Source organism: Hyla sarda, chromosome 4, assembly GCF_029499605.1.
Source record: "Hyla sarda isolate aHylSar1 chromosome 4, aHylSar1.hap1, whole genome shotgun sequence".
Lineage (NCBI taxonomy): Eukaryota > Metazoa > Chordata > Amphibia > Anura > Hylidae > Hyla > Hyla sarda.
This window is the reverse complement of record NC_079192.1, coordinates 256,941,595-256,959,113: the sequence shown is the minus strand read 5'-3', so window position 1 is coordinate 256,959,113 and position 17,519 is coordinate 256,941,595. Positions and strand designations below refer to the sequence as shown.

Sequence of the window (17,519 nt, the reverse complement as noted above, 5' to 3'; positions counted from 1 at the left end):
GCCAAATCGCGACATCCCAAACAGCTGTAGGACAGCAGGAGGGTCCCTACCTTCCACCTCGCTGTCCGATCGCCAAATGACTGCTCAGTGCATGAGAACCAGGCATGAGCAGTCAAGCAGCAGAATCATTGATCAATGGTTTCCTATGAGAAACCATTGATCAATGTAAAAGATCAGTGTGTGTAGTGTTATAGCCCCCATGGAAGCTATAACACTGAAAAAAAAAAAAAAGTTTAAAAAAAGTGAATAAAGATCATTTAACCCCTTCCCTAATAAAAGTTTGAATCACCCCCCTTTCCCCATAAAAAAAAATTAAAAATTAAAATTAAGTGTAAATAAAAATAAACATATGCGGTATCGCCGCATGCGGAAATGTCAGAATTATAAAAATACAATGTGAATTAAACCACACGGTCAATGGCGTACGCGCAAAAAAAAATTCCAATAGCGTATTTTTGGTCACTTTTTATATAATGAAAATAGGAATAAAAAGCGATCAAAAAGTCTGATCAATACAAAAATGGTACCTCTAAAAACTTCAGATCACAACGCAAAAAAAATAGCCCTCATACCACCCCGTACGCGAGAAGTAATACAAATTCAAACCTATATAAGTGTATATAAGGGTATCATTTTTATCGTATGGACCTACAAAATAAACATAAGGTGTCATTTGTACAGAAAAAATGTATTGCGTAGACGGAAGCCCCCAAAAGTTACAAAATTGCATTTTGTCTTCAATTTTGTCGCAAAATTATTTTTTTTTCTGTTTCGCCGTAGACTTTTGGGTAAAATGACTGATGTCATTACAAAGTAGAATTGGTGGTGCCAAAGATAAGCCATCATATGGATTTTTAGGTGCAAAATTGGAAGGGTTATGATTTTTAAAAGGTAAGGAGGAAAAAACTAAAGTGCAAAAACTGAAAAACCCTCCGTCCCCAAGATGTTAATTGATGAAATAATCGACAACTAATCAATTATTAAAATAATCGTTAGCTGCAGCCCTAATCCTAACTCACTCCTTACTGCAATAATTAAGAGACAAGGAACATTTGATTCACCACATGTCAAAAGCAGAATTAAAACTCAAACAGCTAGCTAACTTTATATAGTTCAGATTCTGTGTGTATGCTGCTGTAGTCTCTACAGATTCACATGTGTAGTCAACTCAGGACAGCCAATAGGAAGACAACCTGAACACTCAAAGCTTCTCTAGCCAGTAATGCAAGCCCTGTGTATAATGTGTGTGATGACAGCCTCAGAATGTACACAACGCCTATCTGAATTATGAAAGTTACATGCAAAGAAGTCAACAGATTATGAATGAAGCAATCTGATCGGAAATGCATTTACACATCAAAGGGCAAAACAGATGAAAAAGTGCCCCTGCAGCATAATAAAGCAGTCTGTCCAGCATTTCATGTACATGGTGCATATGAAAAACTTAAGAGCGCTGAGAAATTTCCTCTATACTGAAGAAAATTCCAACTTTCATAACGCCAAAAGTAACATATAATGATATCTATTTTTCAAACTACTGAGGAAGGGTCTGGTGAACAAAACCCTCAGTGCTATGAAATGTTCACCTTGCCTGCTGCCTACAGTGCACTTAAAAAAAAGGCTGAATTTGGTTTAACCCCTTAAAGGGGTACTCTGGTGGATTTCTTTATTTATTTATTTAAATTTGTATTTTTATTTTTTAACCCCTTAAGGACGCAGGACATAAATGTACGTCCTGGTGAGGTGGTACTTAACGCACCAGGACGTACATTTACGTCCTGTGCAAATGTACGGAGCGATGCCCGTGTCATGCGCGGCTGATCCCGGCTGCTGATCGCAGCCAGGGACCCGTCGGCAATGGCCGACGCCCGCGATCTCGCGGGCGTCCGCCATTAACCCCTCAGGTGCCGGGATCAATACAGATCCCGGCATCTGCGGCAGTTCGCGATTTAAATGAACGATCGGATCGCCCGCAGCGCTGCTGCGGGGATCCGATCATTCATAACGCCGTACGGAGGTCCCCTCTTCTTCCTCCGTGCGGCTCCCGGCGTCTCCTGCTCTGGTCTGTGATCGAGCAGACCAGAGCAGGAGATGACCGATAATACTGATCTGTTCTATGTCCTATACATAGAACAGATCAGTATTAGCAATCATGGTATTGCTATGAATAGTCCCCTATGGGGACTATTGAAGTGTAAAAAAAAAATGTTAAAAAATTTAAAAGTAAAAGTAAAAAAAAAGTGAAAAATCCCCTCCCCCAATAAAAAAGTAAAACGTCGTTTTTTTCCTATTTTACCCCCAAAAAGCGTAAAAAACATTTTTTATAGACATATTTGGTATCGTCGCGTGCGTAAATGTCCGAACTATTAAAATAAAATGTTAATGATCCCGTACGGTGAACGGCGTTAACGAAAAAAAAAAAAAAAAAGTCCAAAATTCCTACTTTTTTTAATACATTTTATTTAAAAAAAAAATTATAAAAAATGTATTAAAAGTTTTTTATATGCAAATGTGGTATAAAAAAAAAAAGTACAGATCATGGCGCAAAAAATGAGCCCCCATACCGCCGCTTATACGGAAAAATAAAAAAGTTATAGGTCATCAAAATAAAGGGATTATAAACGTACTAATTTGGTTAAAAAGTTTGTGATTTTTTTTAAGCGCAACAATAATATAAAAGTATATAATAATGGGTATCATTTTAATCGTATTGACCCTCACCATAAAGAACACACGTCATTTTTACCATAAATTGTACGGCGTGAAAACAAAACCTTCCAAAATTAGCAAAATTGCGTTTTTCGTTTTAATTTCCCCACAAAAATAGTGTTTTTTGGTTGCGCCATACATTTTATGATATAATGAGTGATGTCATTACAAAGGACAACTGGTCGCGCAAAAAACAAGCCCTCATACTAGCCTGTGGATGAAAATATAAAAGGAGTTATGATTTTTAGAAGGCGAGGAGGAAAAAATGAAAACGTAAAAATTTAATTGTCTGAGTCCTTAAGGCCAAAATGGGCTGAGTCCTTAAGGGGTTAAACCAACTGGTGCCAGAAAGTTAAACAGATTTGTAAATCACTTCTATTAAAAAATCTTAATCCTTCCAGTACATATTTGCGGCTGTATACTACATGGGAAATTCTTTTCTTTTTGGATTTATTTTCTGTCACAACCACAGTGCTCTCTGCTGACACCTCTGTCCATGTCAGGAACTGTCCAGAGCAGGAGAAAATACCCATTGCAAGTGTCAGCAGAGAGCACTGTGGTCATGACAGAAAAAAAAATCCAAAAAGAAGAAATTCCTTTAGTATACAGCCGCTGATAAGTACTGGAAGGATTAAGATTTTTTTTTTTTTTTTTTACATTAATTTACAAATCTGTTTAACTTTCTGGCACCAGATGATTAAAAAAATAAAAATAAATTAATAAAAATGGAGTAAGGGCCAGGTCAATTTTATTTTTGCATTTTCGTTTTTCCCCCTCTTCGCTTTGTAAGAATCATAACTCTTATATTTCCATCCACAGACCCATAAAAGGGCTTGCTTTTTTGCATCACCAATGTTACTTTGTAATGACATCATTTATTTTACCATAAAATGTACGGCGCAACCAAAAAATTATTATTTATGTGGAAAAATTGAGAAAATGTGACAACAAAAAAAAGCAGCAATTTTGCATTTTTTTTTTTTTTTAACGATTATGCCGTGCAATGTACGGGAAAATTAATATATTTTGATGGTCCAGACTTTTACGCATGCTGCAATACGAAATGTGTTTTATATATTTTTTACGCATTTTTAGGGGTAAAATTGGAAAAACGGAGGATTTACATTTTTATTGGTGGGAGGATTTTTTATTTTTTTTAATATTTTATTTTTATTTATTTATTTTTTTACACACACACACACACACACACACACACACACACACACACACACTCTTTGATATTCCCCATAGGGAACTATTTATAGAACTCACTTGATTGCTAATACTGTTCAGTGCTATGCATAAGGCATAGCACTCAGTGTTATCGGGTATCTTCTTCTCTGGTCTGCTCGATCTCAGACCAGAGCAGAAGACCCCAGGAGACGGCCAGAGGCAGGTGAGGGGACCTCTGGCCGCCATGCTGGATGATCGGTTCCCCGTGGCAACGCTGCGGGCGATCCAATCATCGATTTAAAAGTACCGCACTGCCTCACATGTGACAGAGTCTGGAGACACAGTGGAGAACGTTCTGCTGCCTGCAACATCCTCCACCATGACCGGTTTGGCGGTGGGTCAGCATTTCTTTGGGAGGGCCACACAGCCCTCCATGTGCTTGCCAGAGGTAGCCTGACTGCCATTAGGTACTGAGATGAGATCCTCAGATGCCCTGTGAGACCATATGCTGGTGCGGTTGGCCCTGGGTTCCTCCTAATGCAAGACAATACTAGACCTCATGTGGCTGGAGAGTGTCCACAGTTCCTGCAAGAGGAAGGCATTGACGCTATGGACTGGCCCGCCCGTTCCCCAGACCTGAATCTGATTGAGCACATCTGGGACATCATGTTACTCCATCCACCAACGCTACGTTGCACCACAGACTGTCCAGGAGTTGGCGGATGCTTTAGTCCAGCTCTGGGAGGACATCCCTCAGGAGACCATCCGCCACCTCATCAGGAGCATGCCCAGGCATTGTAAGGAGGTCATACGGGCACGTGGAGGCCACACACACTACTGAGCCTCATTTTGACTTGTTTTAAGGACATTATATCAAAATTGGATCAGCCTGTAGTGTGGATTTCCACTTTGATTTTGAGTGCGACTCCATATCCAGACCTCCATGGGTTCATAAATTTGAATTCCATTGATAATTTTTGTGTGATTTTGTTGTCAGCACATTCAACTATGTAAAGACGAAAGTATTTCATACGATTAGCTCATTCATTATCTTAATGTTCCCTTTATTTTTTTGAGCAGAGTACTTATACCCTAATACGTGGATATGGGATAAGTACATTTTTGCCGGAGATCTCCTTTAATTACCATAACCAAAAGGCATTCCAAGAACAAAAATTGTCATGTGTACAGCAGTATTTTGGTTGCTCTCCCATTCTCCAAATATGAGGAGCAATACTGAAACAGAGCAACAATGAAGCAAACTGACAAGAGACATGTAAGAGCGGAAGAGAAACCCATATTGGCCATGGTTAAACCAACAAGCCAAGTAAACATATGAACAGAATACAAAACCAAGTTTCCAGAAAGTAACTGTTGACATCTGAAGTCTAACAGGTGTAGAAGGATTTTTGCCTATTTTACAAATATCAATGGGTAAAACCCAAAACTTATTCAGATTAAACCTCAACAAGCACTTTATAGCTGCTTCTCTAAAATAAGATCATCCAAACCAACAGCTGTTTTTGATATTGATGCTGAACTGTCTATGTACCTATGCACTATTACATGTGTATGCTGCGAGTGCCCTTAATATGAGTACAACCTTAGTATGCGCCTATACTGTACCTCTGTGATTCCAGCTTTAAGGTAGGGTGACGTGTGGTATTTTGCTGCTGCACATTTTTTCTACCCATTGACTTCAATGGGTAGGAAAATATGCAGCAGCAAATATACTGGAAAATATAGCACATGTGACCCTACCCTTATATGGAGTGTACATGAGTTGTTTTCATACAAAATGTGTGAGAAGAAATAGGCCCCTTTCACAATATACAATGATCCGTTTTAAAGATCTGTTATAATGTTCTGTTATGAAAACCCTGAAAAATCAGCCGTTAAACAATCCCATACAGCTGTTACAAAATCCCATTATAGTCTATGGGATTTTTACATTATCCATTTTAACCCGTCATATCGCGTTATTAATAACAGACGCTATTTTGTGACGGGATAAAGAACGTAATAAATAGTGCATTCACTATTTCTTCCATTACCTTCTTCCGTTATTAATAAAGGGCTATGTCGATTTAAAACAGATAATGTAAAAATCCCATAGACTATAATGTGATTTTGTAACGGACGATTTTCAGGGTTTTCATAAACATTATAATGGCTCTTTAAAACGGATGAATTTATAGTGTGAAAGGAGCCATAGTTAGAAGTAGTCTATGATTGGTCTGAGACAGATGCACAAACAAAAGGCAAAAAAAAACAAAACACTAATATACAGTGTGCATTGAGTTCATAAGAGAACGTATGCAAAGCCAGTCTTCTCTATAGCTAAAAATGTGGAGGCAAATCTCATAGGGCAGTGTTTCCTAACAAGGGGGCCCTCCAACTGTTGCAAAACTACATCTCCCAGAATGCCTAGAGAGCCTTTGGCTGTCCTGGCATGCTTGGAGATGTAGTTATGAAACAGCTGGGGGCACCCTGGTTGGCAAACACTGTCAGGGGATTTACATTACTCTGACCAAGGCACTGACTGCATTTCTGCACCCAGACAGTGAATATAGGAAGAAAAGGTCAACCTCAACAGGCAAAATAAAAACAAGGACAGCCACAAAATATAAACTTTGTAAAGCAGACTGCAATAATATGATCTTTCAGAGCAAACCCAATAAACCGCTTCATGGGCTATTCACACGTACAGTATTCTGTGCAGATTTGATGCGCAGAATACTGTACGTGTGAATAGACCCTAACAGGGAAATCTACATACAGACAAGTAACAGGTACAAGCACCCTCTCATCACCCAGCAAACAAGAAATTCATTTTGTGCTTCATCTAGCCACCTTAGCAAACCTAAAATTCCCTCTAAATGCATGTTTGAGGAAAACAATATCATAAAATTAACACACACAAAAAAAACATTATAAAAAATAAACAGAACTCACCGCAAGTAATACTGTTTCAAAGCAAAGGCAGCATTGGAACAACCCCGTGGAAAGCTAAATTCTTCTACTATTTCTCCCCACTGGTTCTTCTCGGAGACCTAAGATGTAAAGGAGAAGGCTTGTCATAGGACGTGCTGTGGATAGGAGAGGACTATTGTGTGCAGCTGTAATTGGCAGTGATAGGGAGGGGTGCTTTACCCTGTGGGCAGAGGTGGTATGCCATAGCGGTCAGCAGCAGGGCACACATACACGACGCGCTCCTGCTTTATTGTTGCTTCCGTCCCCGCTCGTAAAGGGGAGGAGGATGAAGCAGAGGCCGGGAAGCCGTGCGCCCTCCTCCCAGCCTCGGCGCCGTGCTCTGGGGACGATTAGCGATGTGTAAAGTATTGCCCGCTAATTTTAACTTGCACTGAAAGTAGCGAGTGAGGGGAAGCGGCACACATGGAGCGGCGGCGGGCTGGGATCCGCATCTTGGCCCGGAGATCCCCGCCCGGAAGGAAGGCCTGAGAGGCCGGCGGGTGGCTCCTATGTCGGCTCATAGACACGGCCTGGAAATTTCCTGTAAACACAGAGCCCAGGGGAGCACTGCTCCTGCCAGGTGTACATGCTAGCACGGGGACTAATCTAGGCTGCTGGGAATGGAACAATGACCCGGGAAACTGGGGTGCCACACCCCGATACTACAAGCTATTACATTATCTAGCAATGACTACCCTCTGGTGAGGTCACCTGTGCACAGTATAATACATATACACATATACTGCTCACACCACACTCTCCTCTAGGGGTATGTACTGTATACTGCAGTGTTTCCCAACCAGGGTGCCTTCAGCTGTTGCAAAACTACAACTCACAGCATGGGAGTTGTAGTTTTGCTGGGAGTTGTAGTTTTGCAACAGCTGAAGGCACCCTGGTTGGGAAACACTGCAGTATACTGAATAGAATGGTAACATGAAGAATGTTGTGTATACAGAGGCTGAGTGGTGATATATATATATATATATATATATAGTGTGTGTGTGTATACAGAGGTTGAGTGTTGTCATATATATTATATATATATATATATATATATATATATATAGATAGATAGAGAGAGAGAGCGAGAGAGATTGTGTGTGCATATACAGAGGTTGAGTGGTGTTATATATGATTGTGTGCTGTGTGCATACATGGATTTATCTGGTATCATTTAGTATACACTGCAGGTTTCTTTTCCCATATACTGGTTGTGTGGATGGAAAGTAAGGAGGGTAACAGTGTAGGTGCTGTGTATACAGTGACTGGCTTGGTGTCATTTGTGTGGATGGAAAGTAAGGAGGGTAACAGTGTAGGTGCTGTGTATACAGTGACTGGCTTGGTGTCATTTGTGTGGATGGAAAGTAAGGAGGGTAACAGTGTAGGTGCTGCGTATACAGTGACTGGCTTGGTGTCATATTTGTGTGGATAGAAAGTAAGGAGGGTAACAGTGTAGGTGCTGCGTATACAGTGACTGGCTTGGTGTCATTTGTGTGGATGGAAAGTAAGGAGGGTAACAGTGTAGGTGCTGTGTATACAGTGACTGGCTTGGTGTCATTTGTGTGGATAGAAAGTAAGGAGGGTAACAGTGTAGGTGCTGTGTATACAGTGACTGGCTTGGTGTCATTTGTGTGGATGGAAAGTAAGGAGGGTAACAGTGTAGGTGCTGCGTATACAGTGACTGGCTTGGTGTCATTTGTGTGGATAGAAAGTAAGGAGGGTAACAGTGTAGGTGCTGTGTATACAGTGACTGGCTTGGTGTCATTTGTGTGGATGGAAAGTAAGGAGGGTAACAGTGTAGGTGCTGCGTATACAGTGACTGGCTTGGTGTCATTTGTGTGGATAGAAAGTAAGGAGGGTAACAGTGTAGGTTCTGTGTATACAGTGACTGGCTTGGTGTCATTTGTGTGGATGGAAAGTAAGGAGGGTAACAGTGTAGGTGCTGTGTATACAGTGACTGGCTTGGTGTCATTTGTGTGGATGGAAAGTAAGGAGGGTAACAGTGTAGGTGCTGTGTATACAGTGACTGGCTTGGTGTCATTTGTGTGGATAGAAAGTAAGGAGGGTAACAGTGTAGGTGCTGTGTATACAGTGACTGGCTTGGTGTCATTTGTGTGGATGGAAAGTAAGGAGGGTAACAGTGTAGGTGCTGCGTATACAGTGACTGGCTTGGTGTCATTTGTGTGGATAGAAAGTAAGGAGGGTAACAGTGTAGGTGCTGTGTATACAGTGACTGGCTTGGTGTCATATTTGTGTGGATTGAAAGTAAGGAGGGTAACAGTGTAGGTGCTGTGTATACAGTGACTGGCTTGGTGTCATTTGTGTGGATAGAAAGTAAGGAGGGTAACAGTGTAGGTGCTGTGTATACAGTGACTGGCTTGGTGTCATTTGTGTGGATGGAAAGTAAGGAGGGTAACAGTGTAGGTGCTGTGTATACAGTGACTGGCTTGGTGTCATTTGTGTGGATAGAAAGTAAGGAGGGTAACAGTGTAGGTGCTGTGTATAGTGACTGGCTTGGTGTCATATTTGTGTGGATAGAAAGTAAGGAGGGTAACAGTGTAGGTGCTGTGTATACAGTGACTGGCTTGGTGTCATATTTGTGTGGATGGAAAGTAAGGAGGGTAACAGTGTAGGTGCTGTGTATACAGTGACTGGCTTGGTGTCATTTGTGTGGATAGAAAGTAAGGAGGGTAACAGTGTAGGTGCTGTGTATAGTGACTGGCTTGGTGTCATATTTGTGTGGATAGAAAGTAAGGAGGGTAACAGTGTAGGTGCTGTGTACAGTGACTGGCTTGGTGTCATATTTGTGTGGATAGAAAGTAAGGAGGGTAACAGTGTAGGTGCTGTGTATACAGTGACTGGCTTGGTGTCATTTGTGTGGATAGAAAGTAAGGAGGGTAACAGTATAGGTGCTGTGTATACAGTGACTGGCTTGGTGTCATATTTGGACTGTTTGGATGGACAGATAGTAAGAAGGTCATGTTATGGATGTTGTGCATACAGGGATTGATCTTCCTTGATAAATAATGTATTCAGCAGGCTCATAGGTCAGCAGACAATTGCAACACAGTTTCCTTACCTTTGCAAAGCCTCCCAAAGTAGTGACCCTGGTGTAGAGGGAGTGCAGGTCCAGCTCCCTGCCCCCCACTGCAGGGATCTTCCGGAAGCGGGACCTGAAAAAACATGGATGGGAGCACGATGTGAAGGCCAGTAGTGGGCTCAGTCACTCATCATATCCACTTTATAGCTTTACAACTGTACTCTATTAGCCTTCAGTAGGTGAGGTCAAACTACAGGGATTTAAAACATTTTTATAAGGTGTAATCATCCTGCTTTAACCAATTTACCTATATAGTTTCCTAAAAACATGCAAACCCTTGTCTGTTACTATGTAACTAAAAAGTGTGGACATGGCTAGCATTGTCTTTATTGGTGACCTTTTGTTCAGACTTCAGGGGTCACGACCACATCATCCCTTAGCCCTAGCACATGTAAACAGTGGCTGCTGGCTACAATATAAAGGTAGCATATTGGTTAGCACTTTTATTAAGTGGCTGGTAAATATTACAAATACAGTATACACTGACAGAAGCAAGTCTCTACTAATATATATACACACACCTATGCTATTCAGTGAGGCAACATATAAGGATACATTGGGGGAGATTTACCAAAACCTCTGCAGAGTAAAAGTTGCCCAGTTGCCCATAGCAACCAATCAGATCGCTTCTTTCATTTTCAAAAGGGCCTGTGGAAAATGAAAGAAGCAATCTGATTGGTTGCTATGGGCAACTAGGCAACTTTTCCTTTGCACAGGTTTTGATAAATCTCCCCCATTATGTCCACTATGATCTATGTCTATCACAACTGCTATCTACAATGATACCAAATACCACAATTCTTTCGATAGGCAAAAAAGAACCCCCCCCCCCACACACACACACGCACGCACTGGTACTGTATCCATATAAATGCAGCCTTCACCTTCTAGATCAGAGATTCTAGTGATTTTTACTACACAGAAGAGGTGTGTATTTATTAGACAAGTGCACATGTCCACATACCCTGCAGTGTACACAGCACCTCCATAGATGGCACTGTACATATGGCCTGGGAATACAACCACACACTTACTGTATATCAATGTACTTACAACAACACAACAAAGAACCTTTGTACCTATTGTCCAAAATTGGAGGCAATTTCATCTCAGCTTTCCCTAATTTATCCAACAATGTGACACAGACTATAGCTTCTCATGCCGCAAACGCCAAAAATACATATCGCGTCACACCACTATGCAGCCTTCTAAGGCCCAGGCTAGACTAAGATTTCTGGACTCCTGGGTCATTACAATTAATGCTGGGCGGTATACCGGTTCATACCGAATACTGGTGTGTTTTTTTACATGAATTTTTCATATACCACAATACCGGTGAGTGTATACAAAACATTGGGAAAGCAGAGCGGAGGAACGTTGCGCCGTGGGACATTGAGAGGGGCCTGGTTTTGCAGTTGCACCAAACAATCACCATGTGAGTGAGAGCGCGGCAGCTTGAGTGGTGAACAAAATGGACAACCCCGGTGAAAGTAGTGAAACAGAAGTTTCAGAACGGGGAGAAAATGAAACAGAAGAATTGGTACCAAAACGAGGAGCCATGTCTGTTGGATTAAACCTGTATTAATACTAGTGTGAACATTAATGTTTTTCTACAATATTCAGTACTCATGACAGTAAAATAGGTCATTGTAAAGGCAATTTACTGCAGTAATTACTGTCTAAATCAGTGGTCTCCAACCTGCGGACCTCCAGATGTTGCAAAACTACAACTCCCAGCATGCCCGGACAGCCAACGGCTGTCCGGGCATGCTGGGAGTTGTAGTTTTGCAACATCTGGAGGTCCGTAGGTTGGAGACCACTGGCCTAAATTATCAGAAAATTAGGTTAACCCCCAGTCATGCATAAAAAAATACCGTTAAATACCGAGAAACTGCCATAATTTATAAAAATACGGTAATATACATTTTTGGTCATACCGCCCAGCACTAGTTACAATTATAGTGTATGGTGCACTGACTTCTTTAGGGTCAGCGTTGCCCTGCTCAGAAGCCCGGTCAATCCTTTGGCGGGGTTCACATCTGAGTTGGAGGCTCCATTGGGGCCTCCATGGCAGGTTTCATCCAAAGCATCCAGCACTATATTGTCTGGTCAAATGACGGGCCTCAGAGCATGTTCACATCTGTGTAGAATCTCTGTTAAGGGAGCTCTTAAAGGAGAACTCTGGAAACAGGTACATACCTTCCTTCGCTCCCCCGGCAAGATCCTCTTCCTGGTTGCCGGTGGTCGGCGAGTCATACTGCACTCAGCCAATCACCGGCAGCCGCCAAGTCCCGATAGGCTGAGCGGCAGTGTGCGAACGCTTCAAGACACACAATTCTTCACTACATCGGCACCTGCTGCCGGGGCCGAAAACATCACACTGCCGCTCAGCCTATCGCCGGCCGAGTCGGGACTTCGCTGCGGCCGGTGATTGGCCGAGTGCAGAATGACTCGCCGACCACCAGCAACCAGGAAAAAGATCGTTGAGGAGGCCGCAGCCGGTTACCGGAGGAGGGAAGGAAGGTAAGTACCTGTTTATTATTTTTTTTTACTTCCGGCAGCATGGATGATAATTTTCCTATTCCGGAGTTCTCCTTTAAGTAGAGTCTGTTTAATTGGTGAGACCTGAGCGGCTGGAAAAATAAAGTGCAAGATGACGTTTTTGCCCAGTTAGATCCTGCTAAATAAATGGTCACTCCACAGACCCCATTAAAGGAAATGGGACCCATCAGTGTCCATTACACGATAGACCTCCTGGCTCTGTTTTCTGGCCCAAAATGGTGCCTTAACGCAAATGTAAACAAGACCTTTAAAATAGTGCTGGGCGATATGACCAAAAATGAGTATCATGGTATTTTTCTAAAGTATCACGGTATTTTTTTTTTTTACATTGAGACTTGCATTGAGGTGGCGTAGCGGAACTAAATGGGCTTTTGGAACTAAATGATCTGAACACTGGGGCAGTGGAGTACCCTTTTAAATAGATGTAACAAACAACCCTACAGCCTCCAGCTGTTGCAAAACTACAACTCCCAGCAAGTTGGACCATATAGTAGTGTATAGTATAGGTCAGTGTTTCCCAAATAGGGGTGCCTCCAACTGTTGCAAAACTACTACTCCCAGCATAGTTTTGCAACAGCTGGAGGGCCTACTGTAGGTATAGTATATTATACAGACCCCTGTCCATCCCAGAACCCTGACTCACCACCTTCCCAGTTGCTGCAGGGACCGTCCGGGGAGGGTGGTCCGGGCCATCCATCCTTCCTGTAATGTCCGGCGGCATTCCGGGTGGAGGGTGAACAGGTCTGGGCTGTCCTTCTCCGGGGGTCCTCTTCTCCACTCCGGGCAGGCTCCGGCCTAGTAACGCTGCATAGACGCCGCTGCGCAATGACGTCCATGCGCAGCGACGCACCTGACCTCACGGCGTAGCGGCGTCTATGCAGCGTAGTAGGCCGGAGCCTGCCCGGAGTGGAGAAGAGGACCCCGGAGAAGAAGGACAGCCCGGAATGCCGCCAGACACTACAGGAAGGATGGATGGCCCGGACCACCCCCATTATGGGTAAGTTTAATTTTTTTTATTGACTCGGAGGGTGGGGGGAGGGGCCCGACCGGTATAGCGGTATGGGCAAAAATTCATACCAGTATACCGCCCAGCACTACTTAAAAATCGATGGGGTCCAACATGCAGTTTTATTTTATTTTTTGCTCTGCTCCAATGACAGAGCAGAACGGGGGGGATACAGATGTGAACCTAGCCTAAAAGGCACCTGACTGCTGAAAAACATGGTCAGAGCCACTCTCTAGCCCAGGCCTACTAAACATGTGGCACTACATCTCCCAGCTCCCCAAAAATCCATAGATCATGTAAAAAGAATCAAGTACAGCTCCAGCTGCCTTCTTATACAGAATAATGCCTCCTAAACAAGGTAATAGTCTACAGATGTGGACGGCCTTTGTAACCTGGGAACTGTCATGGCTGGAAGAATTTAGCTGTGCTGAAGTATGATACATCACACAACTCCAGCCAGAGAACTAAACCCCCAGTGATCTAGGGCATGCTGGGGGTTGTAGTCTAGTCTAGGGCCCCAGCTGGCAGCCTGTGATGTCTGGAGTAAATAGCATTCCTCCAGCCTGCACGAGGAGTCAGGATCTCAACAAGTTGTATTGGCTGCAGCCTGTGACATAAGGTAAACCCCGAGCACAAGTTCCCACCAGGAGGGAGCACCGGGGACTCCCCGGCCCTGCCCCCCACACCCACGGTAACTGGTCCGGCCGTCCACACAGGCAGGTGCCGTGGAGTTCATGTGCAGGATTTCCCTCCATATAACAGCCCGGTGAGCCGTCTCTCCCCTCCCCCCCGGTGGTCTCGTCAGTCCCGCTGCATGTGCAGCACTCTCACCCTCTGCTCTCATGGAACTGCCGCAGCTCATCCAGGAAAGCCAGCCCCTTCCTCCGCTGGACTGGCTCCGATTTTACCGTCGAGTTAGACATCGTCAGGGCAGGCTGCCGGAGACAGGGCGACCCCGGGGTGTCCTCAGATAACCGATTAGCGATGTCGGGGAGGTGCGGAGAGCGTTACACACAGTAAATGCGGGAGGCAAGCGGCTCGGAGGCGAGGGGGTGGCGGCCTCCCGCTCCTCGGCTCTCAGGAGAGGAGGGAGCCAGCGGCCGGCCCGAGCCCGCTCATGGACCGCACAGGAGGCGCTGGCAGGAGCAGGGGAGCCGGTCCGGGGACACAGGAGGAGGAGGGGGGGCTCACACACACACGGAAAAGTTAAGGCCGCGGGCAGAGAGGGAGCTTTCACGTCGAGAAGTGTTCGTTGACGGCGGAGGTTGGGGCCGCCGCTGACCGGGCTGCTCGCTTCTCACGATGGTGTCCCTTCCTTAGCACGGACAGCCGGCTGACTGGATCCTGACACGGAGCATGTTTTTGCCGGGCCGCTGCAGGCTCCCAGTCTCCCTTTGTGTTAGCGCCTTGTGCCGGTGGCTGGGCTCCGTGGGCGCTGCTGTCCGCGGCCTCCTGCGGTCTCCCGCCGGTGCCTTCTCTCTCATGTACCCGCGCAGAGGCGGCCGAGCTGAGCTGCCGCGGAATCGAGCGCTCCTCACTCTGCCTCACAGACAAAAAGACCTAAGGCCGCGGCGGCCACTGCTGCTCCTGCTGCTGCTGGTGGTGGTGAGGGGGGCAAAAAGCGCAGAACAGCGACCCCTTAGCGTCGGCCGCAGGTATTACAGGCCGGGCCTGCACCTCGCACAGAGAGGAGCGCGACCCCGCGACATGCTCGCGGACGTATCGGCGGAGAGGCCCGACGTGACCGAGCACGAGAGAAGGAAACCGCTCTTGGAAGGGAGGGTGGTAACAGAGCGCGCGCTTCTGTGGGGACCGTGGCGCGGCCGCGGCGGGAAACAATAGGAAGGAGAAGCCGAGTTGGTGTGCAGCCTTAGGGGAGGCGGATAAAGTGACGACAGCGCTGGAGGACGAACCAAACTCTCACAACATGAAAACGACCGTTGGGACCTTCAAGGGACCGTGTAGAAAGTGTCGGTTGTTTTTCTTTTTCTTACTGTGGACGTCACGCGCCGCTCTTTTGGTTAGTTTGTTTTGACTGAAAGGTGTCCTGTCCATATGGACTGAGGAGCCGTGATGTCATCGCGAATATCTAGCTGATATTTATCTATCATCCACTTATGTACAGGAATGAGCAACTATATTAAAGAAATGTGTGTAGAATGTGAAAATAGGAAATGGACTATGCACCCTATGTTTGATAAAAAGATGCCTCAAAGGGACGTGGCTAACACTGCAATATTTGCATATTTGTACATTTTTGTGTGTGGGCTTCTTTAAGTACTGAAGCTCCATTCACTGACTCCTCTCAAATGACAGGACCTGAGCGGAGAAAAAAAAATACTGCAAAACAATGGACACCAGATGAAAACTCAAGAGACCCCATTCAAAGTCATTGGTACCCATTGGTGTGCGTTGTGCATCGCCCATCTAGCATCATTGTTTGTGTCTGGAACAAACTCTATAGCTCCAACGCACATATGAACTCAACCTAAGATGCAAAATAAAGTACAGGAATGCCAGTGTGGAGATAGGGTAGTAGTGTTGAGGATTTCATACCATGTACTCCATTTATTCCCAATTTGATATAGTTGGCACTGATTTTACCAAAATAAATTTCCCACACAGCAGCTATAGTCTATTATTTAGTGCTCCTATCACCTTGGCTTATAGTGCCGGTGGCCTTTTTTCTAACAATGTTTCTCTTCCCCAAATCTGTTTGGCCGTTGTAGAGATATGCAGCTATTTTCAGCAGCGGCCATATACAATGCTCAAAAAAATAAAGGGAATACTAAGATAACACATCCTAGATCTGAATGAATGAACTAATCATATGAAATACTTTCGTCTTTACATAGTTGAATGTGCTGCCAACAAAATCACACAAAGATTATCAATGGAAATCACATTTATCAACCCATGGAGGTCTGGATATGGAGTCACACTCAAAATGGAAATCCACACTACAGACTGATCCAACTTTGATGTGATGTTCTTAAAACAAGTCAAAATGAGGCTCAGTAGTGTGTGTGGCCGTATGACCTCCCTACAATGCCTGGGCATGCTCCTGAGGAGCTGGCGGATGGTCTCCTGAGGGATGTCCTCCCAGACCTGGACTAAAGCATCCGCCAACTCCTGGACAGTCTGGTACAACTCGGCGTTGGTGGAGGGAGAGAGACATGATGTCCCAGATGTGTCAATCGGATTCAGGTCTGGGGAACGGGCGGGCCAGTCCATAGCATCAATGCCTTCCTCTTGCAGGAACTGTGGACACTCTCCAGCCACATGAGGTCTAGCATTGTCTTGCATTAGGAGGAGCCCAGGGCAAACCACACCAGCATATGGTCTCACAAGGGGTCTGAGGATCTCATCTTGGTACCTAATGGCAGTCAAGCTATCTCTGGCAAGCACATGGAGGGCTGTGCTGCCTCCCAAAGAAATGCCACCCCACACCATTACTGACCCACCACCAAAACCGGTCATGATGGAGGATGTTGCAGGCAGTCACAGGATGTCACTTGTGCTAAGTGTGAACCTGCTTTCAACTGTGAAGAGCACAGAGCGCCAGTGGCGAATTTGCCAATCTTGGTGTTCTTTGGCAAATGCCCAACGTCATGCACGGTGTTGGGCTGTAAGCGCAATCCCCACCTGTGGATGACGTGCCCTCATACTACCCTCATGGAGTCTGTTTCTGACCGTTTCAGTGGACACATGCACATTTGTGTCCTGCTGGTGGCCATTTTGCAGGGCTCTGGCAGTGCTGGCCTGTCTCCTGGTAGCGCCTCCATGCTCTGGACACTACGCTGACAAACACCGCATGGGTTGTAGACTCCGTCTCATGCTACCACTAGAGGGAAAGCATCGCCAGCATTCAAAAATGACCAAAACATCAGCCGGGAAGCATAGGAACTGAGAAGTGGTATGTGGTCACCACCTGCAGAACCACTCCTTTATTGGGGTTGTCTTGCTAATTGCCTATAATTTCCACCTGTTGTCTGT

The 17,519-nt window shown here is 44.8% G+C and overlaps 1 protein-coding gene across 1 annotated transcript in view; it reads right to left on the bottom strand.

The window, feature by feature from the left end:
• The window catches only part of ARID2 (AT-rich interaction domain 2), a 121,643-nt gene extending 105,560 nt beyond the window's left edge, over positions 1-16,083 (bottom strand). The window contains exons 1-3 of the mRNA XM_056573981.1: positions 14,355-16,083; positions 9,935-10,028; positions 6,838-6,935 (exon numbers count right to left, since the gene is read on the bottom strand). Coding sequence (XP_056429956.1) covers positions 6,838-6,935; positions 9,935-10,028; positions 14,355-14,446 — 284 coding nt within the window. The 5' untranslated portion in view covers positions 14,447-16,083. The remainder of the gene's footprint in view (positions 1-6,837; positions 6,936-9,934; positions 10,029-14,354) is intronic.
• Positions 16,084-17,519: the final 1,436 nt, after the last annotated feature.